This window comes from Melopsittacus undulatus, chromosome 18, assembly GCF_012275295.1.
Source record: "Melopsittacus undulatus isolate bMelUnd1 chromosome 18, bMelUnd1.mat.Z, whole genome shotgun sequence".
NCBI classification, from domain to species: domain Eukaryota; kingdom Metazoa; phylum Chordata; class Aves; order Psittaciformes; family Psittaculidae; genus Melopsittacus; species Melopsittacus undulatus.
Window position 1 is genome coordinate 4,461,256 of NC_047544.1, and position 5,975 is coordinate 4,467,230.

General features: G+C 60.5%; 1 protein-coding gene across 1 annotated transcript; it reads right to left on the minus strand.

Annotated features, from left to right (window-relative positions):
* Positions 1-982: 982 nt before the first annotated feature.
* On the minus strand, positions 983-4,690 carry RHOBTB2 (Rho related BTB domain containing 2). Its single transcript, XM_031043288.2, has 9 exons — positions 4,489-4,690; positions 4,211-4,314; positions 3,937-4,122; positions 2,827-3,851; positions 1,983-2,101; positions 1,757-1,907; positions 1,589-1,677; positions 1,297-1,402; positions 983-1,221 (listed from the first exon to the last, which is right to left on the minus strand). Exons 1-9 carry the CDS (start codon positions 4,678-4,680, stop codon positions 983-985), a joined length of 2,211 nt encoding a protein of 736 aa, XP_030899148.1. The 5' UTR covers positions 4,681-4,690.
* Between the last annotated feature and the right edge of the window lie 1,285 nt (positions 4,691-5,975).

Here is a 5,975-nt window from a genome sequence, read left to right on the forward strand (position 1 = left end):
CAGAGCCCTGGGGCCTCGCTGCCTCCTCCTGCCGTAGGTACCTGCTGTGCTTGTGCACCTGCAAGGTGGGACATGCAAAGTCAGTCCGATGGGAAAGCCACCTCTCGTTGTACAAGGCGTTGATGGCTGGATCCTGCAGAGCATCCCTGTCCCTGTCCATCCCAGGAGCGCTGGTTGGGGGGTGCTGGTGTCACCCCAAGCAGGGCACAAGGAAGCCTCGTGTCCAGCTGCTTCCTCCCAAACACACAGGGACCACGCTGGGCTTTGAAAACACCATTTATTACAATGGAGCCTTCCCGGCTAAAATCCCAAGCCGAGGGCCTGGGGTTGGGTTCTGCTGTGGCAGGTTGTGATGGGGCCGTGGGGCTGGGGATGGGGCTTGGGTTTTGCTGGAGGATTTCCTGTTGAACAAAACGAGTTGGGAGGCAGGAACGAGGGGGCTCCTGCTCCCGAACCAGGACAGACCCCACTGGTGAGCACAAGGGATGCTGCAGTGCCTGCAGGCAGGGGGACCACGGTCCCCTGCACTGTGCCTGACCCTGCTGCAAGTCAAAGGGGGTGGCAGAGCCCCCCCGGCGGCTCCGGCTGCCCGGGGTGATGAGATGCCATCAAACCAACCACGTCCCCTTGCTCCTGCTCACACATCAGAGTGGAAGCCAATGGATTCTTCCTCTTCATCGTCTTCCTCCTTGCGCTGCTGATGCTCATCAGAAGAAACAAAACCACCCCCAGAATAACCCCACAGCAGCCCTCGTGCTCCTGCAAAGGGAGTTCCTCCTGCTGCTGGGTCCCTGCTGTGCACGGGGAGAGCAGGGCTCCCGGAGCTGCTGCACATCCACAGGGATGGGTCCCTGCTGCCATCGTCTCCTCCAGGGCTTCGGCTGCTGGCGTCTGCTCCACGCCTGGCGCTGGGGCAGGTCACCCCCGTTCCTCCTCCTCCTCCTCCTCCCCGGGATGCTGGAGCCAGGGCGAGGACAGGCTCTCAAACCACAGCCGAGGAGGAGGAAGAGGACGAGGAAGAGGAGGCTGTGGCTGCCGACGACGAAGGAGAGGAGGAAGGGGAGGAGGAGGCGTTCCAGAAGAGCCAGCGCCTCTTGGGCTGCCGTTTGAGGTGGAGGTAGTCTTCCTTCTCCCGCTCCTTCTTCGCCCGCTGGTAGTGATCCTCCTCCTTCAGGTACCACACCGGCGGCCAGCGGTGCTTCTCGAAGTACTCCTGGTTCTCTGCAGGGAGACGGGGGGTGAGGGCAGTGCTGGCACCCCCGGACCCCCCTTTATCCCCCCCTGGCACCCACTCACCTCCCGACATGGCCTTCATGTCCCGCGGGAACTTGCGGCACACGTTGTTGTAGTTGGTGCAGATGTGATGCAGGCACCAGTCTGCCAGCTGGTAGGCGCAGTGGAACTGGGAGAGATGGAGCCCATGTCAGACCCACCATCGGGCAGGTTCAAGCCATTCCCCCTGTCCTGTCCCTACAGGCCCTGGTTCCAAGCCCCTCTCCAGGTTTCTTGTAGCATCTTTAAGCTCTGGAGCTGCTCTAAGGTCTCCCCTCAAGGATCCTGCTCTTCTCCTTCCAGCCCTTTCTCCTACCTGAGCCAGCTCCAGGAACACCAGCACGTCCCCATCGATGTCCACCATCATCTGTGCCGCCTCCATCAGGCCGGTGACCGTGTACTGCTCTGTGAGGGACACACAGGATCAGAGGGGCTGGACCGACGGACACGGGGACAGCACCACAGTGCAGCCGGTGACACTCACCAGTGAGAGCCACCAGGTGCGGCAGGCAGAGGCGGTTGGCGAGGATGATGAGCTTCATGTCGTCCAGGTCGGGGCTGGAGCTGAACTGCCCAGTGTACAGGTACTCCAGCACCGCCCGCATGCAGCTCTTGCTGGTGTGAGGAAGGGCCACCTATGGGATGCGCATCATGGTCACACTGAGGCCATCCCCTCCTGTCCCCCCCATCCCTGCAGGCTCCAGCCTCACCTCGTTGGTGGAGCTCTCCACGAAGGGGCCACCGAACATCGCGGCCATCCAGTCACAGCTGGAGATGAGCAGGGGCTTGTGGGCACTGATAGCACCATCATCCAGCACGAAGGTGACATCTGGGGACAAGCAGAGGGATGCTGCTGGGACCATCCCTGTCACCCAGGCCTCAGGCACCCCCTGTCTCGCACTGGGGACCACAGAGGGAAGGGGACAGAGCCTGGTCCATCCTGTGTTTTCTCCCTAAAGATCCCTATTTCATATCCCAGCATCTCCTGAGGGCTCAGAGGACTTCAGGGCAGGGCCTTGCTCGGGCTCTGCCTCTTCCAAGCGGTTTTCCCAAGGCACAACACATTGGGAAGCAAAGTGGAAATCCCAGGAACCAAAAGTCTCACCCAAGCTTGGAACTTGGCAAAGCTCAGAATTGATGGGGATTTCCCACCCCTGCTCTCCACCCTGCACCAGGGCTTGACCCCAGGGCCAGCACATGTTTGTCCCTGACAGGATGCTGGGACACTGAGCCCATGGGACATCACCCGCAGCAGCCGGCACACACCAGTGGCTGTGGTGCTGGGGAAGCCCCATCAAGGGCACAGTGCTGCTCATAAATCAGATGACTCCATGAAATCCAGAGCCAAGGGGAGGGCAGGAAGTCGCCTGTGCTGCTCTCTGTGCATAAACAGAGCCCTGGGGCTGACGGCGGAGCAGCAACCCCTATGGAAGGAGCATCACTCGCAGGGTAAAGCACAAAGCTATGGAGCTTGCAGGCTCCCAGAGCCCCCATCCTTCCATGAGAGCCCCCCACAAGGGGGATGAGGTCCTCCCCCTCAGCCCATGGTTGTACCCGAGAAAGTCCCCTTGGCCAGGCATTCCTTCACCCGGTTGGTCCTCCGGACGTGGAAGGCTTTGGTGATCTCCTGGTTCATGAACGCCTCATTGTTGAGGATGTTGGCCACCATCATGCGGAGGTCGAACACCTCCAGCAGCTCAGCGATGTGAGCGATGTGCATGAGGTCCCGCTCGTTCTCATCCAGCTCCCCTGTGTACAGGTACTTCAGCACGGCCCGGAAAGGACCCGGCTGGATGGAAGCGTCCATCTTCACCACCACCATCAGCTTGGACTTGTAGGTCAGGGGGTCTTCCGCCATCTCCTCCTGGATGCTGGTGAAAGCCCGGCTCCAAGAGGACAGGTTCCGTCCCCGCCGCAGCCCGTGCTCCCCGTTCTCATAGCGGTTACCCCGCAGGATCCCATCACTGGTGGAGGCTCTAAGGCACGGTTTCCTCTGGCCAGACCCGGCCTCCTCGGTGCTCTCACAGATATCAAAGCTCGCAGCACGGAGGAGGAAATCCCTCCCGTGGTGCCTCTCCTCTTGGTGCAGCATCCTCTCGGCGGCCGCAGTGACGGCCACCCCGAAGCCGTGCCCCGCGGTGCTCTGCTGGTCCTCCTCGCTCAGGTCCATGAGGAACAGGTCGTAGAACTTGGAGGAGGAGGTGGAGAGGTAGATCTTGTGTGCGTAGATTTTGATCTTCTCTTGCAGCACCAGGATGACGTCCGCGCACAGGGGGTCCTCCAAGAGGTGGGCAGGACGCTCCTCGTTGTTGGAAGGGGGGTCCGGGACCATGATGATGGGTGGAGGGGGCTTGGGGGGCAGGAAGGGGGCTTGGAGCAGAGGCCGCTGCACGTTGCGGAGATGGGACTTCCAGAACTGGAGGTGGCGACGGGAGATGAGCGCGGCACGGATGGCGTTGTCAAAGACATCCTTGATGCCAAACTGGGCCACCACACTCGTCTCGTAATAGGGGATCCCCAGTTCCTTGGCCACCTCCCTGCCCTTCTCCGGGGGAAGGATCTCATTGGGTTTGATTGGCCTGGAAAAGAGGGGGACAATGAAGAGCTGTGTGCTAAGGAGAGTGCATAGGGCAGGCACAGGCATCCCCATGGAGCACATCCTACCTGGCCAAGGGTCTCCGTGCCCGGTTGACGGCCTCCAGGTCGGCGTAGCGCAGGTCGAGCTGGCAGCCCACCAGGATGACGGGCGCACGGGGACAGAAGTGCTTGATCTCTGGGTACCACATGGTCTTCACGTGGTGCAGGGAGTTGGGGTTGGCGATGGAGAAGCACAGAACCACAACATCGGACCTGCGAGGAAGGGGAAGGTGCAGGTTGGGGATGGAGCTTTGCTTGCCCACCATGCCCAGGGTAGCACAGGGCTCTGCATCAATCCTACCTGCCATAGGCAAAGCGCCTGTCCTTGTGGTGGTCACCAAAGGTGTCCCAGAGCCGCAGGGACACACTAACATCATCTACCACATCCCGGGAGCGCTCCAGCACCTGCAGGAACAGAAGCACCATCCAGCTCCTTAATCCTTTAGCCCTGCAAGAGCGGGGTTGTCCCCACCGCATGCAACATACAGAGGAGTCATCCCCAGTTCCCCCATGGGGAGGATGCAACTCCCTCTCCTTGGGGTTCCCTTGGAGCATCCATGAGCTGAGCATCACCCTCACCTCCTGGCAGACTCGGTACTGGTCGATGGCCCACACTGTGGGCACATGTGTGGCAAGGAGCTGGTACTGGGTCAAGGTGGCGTTGCAGGCGCGGGCGCAGATGAGTCGGGTCTTGCCCACCGCGTTGTCCCCGACCACGACGCACTTGATAGTTTCTACGTTTGGCCTCTCATAATCCATGTCAGAATCCATTAATTGGGACCTGGAGGGGAAAGGGGGGGGGGTGTTGGGAATATGCTGTGGAGAAGCCAGGGTGGGTTGTCTCCAGATGGGATGGGATGGGATGCCAAGGAGGGGGAAGCAACAACACGATGCCCATACTCACACTCGGAGCCACCGGCCCCTGGCAGCACAGGGGAAGCGCTGCAGTGAGCGGGAGCACGGGTGAAGGCAGGAATGCAGGCAGAGTGCAGGCAGAGGGCAGGCAGCTCCCCAAAGCTCCCCACTTGTACCCTGCGGGTGCCCATGGCAGCGTGCATCCCTGTGCCGCGCGTCAGACACATGCCCTGTGCTTCATCCCCTCCTCCCTCCCTCTCTGCCTTACGCTTGTTCATGTGAGATGAGGCTTCTGCCTTCCCCCCCCTTCCTTTCCCCTTTCTCCCTTCCCAGCCTTGGCAAGCGAAGCTTCCAGATCCGACCGAGCGCACACGGGCACTGCCAGCCTGGCTTGGGGGGGTCTCACCCTCGGCGCTCACCTCCCACCCCATTCCCATAGGGAATGGTTGCTCCCAGCTAAGAGCAGCAAAGGAGAAAGTCATCACGTTCGCAGGAGGATCAGGAGCCGCCGGGTTTGGGAAGGTTCCCAGCATCTCCAACCTTCCCGGATGCTCCCAAGAGAGAGGTTGGTGCTGTGGGTGCTGCGAAGCTGATGCGAAGCACCCGTATCCCATGAGGTGTATAACACCCTTTGCCTGCTCAAAGCCCCCTAAACCAGCCGGAATGAACTCACCACATTAAGACAGGGATTTATGTGGTTTCCAGGAGGAAAAGCAGGGAGGAGATTGAACCAAAGGGGGAAAAGGACACAAAAAAACCACCTCACATCCCAATTGCTTTGAACTTCCCAAAGCCACAGATCTCTTCCCCCCTCATCACCCCAGCTGCTATAATGAACCACTGAGCCAAGGCTCAGTGAGCTGAAGCACCCGGTAACGATGGCAACGGAGCACGGGGACCACGGCCCCAAACCAGCCTGGCAAGGACTTCCCAATGTTAGCACCTCCCTCCCGTGCGCAGGCTCCCTGAGCACACCTGAGCTACGGGAGAGGGCTCAGCACCGAGCAGCATCGAGCCCCAGGGCAAGCGTAGGCAGGGGCGGGTGGCACTGATCCAGGCTGCTTTAGGTGCCAGTGCTGAGGCATCGGCTGGTCCCAAGGCAAAAGTTCTCTGAGTTGCCTCATCCCCTCCATCCTTTGGGATGCAGGGAATTCTATCTGCTGAGGGCATCGAAAACTCGGAATTGCCTCTGCTTTGGGCTCTGCACAGTA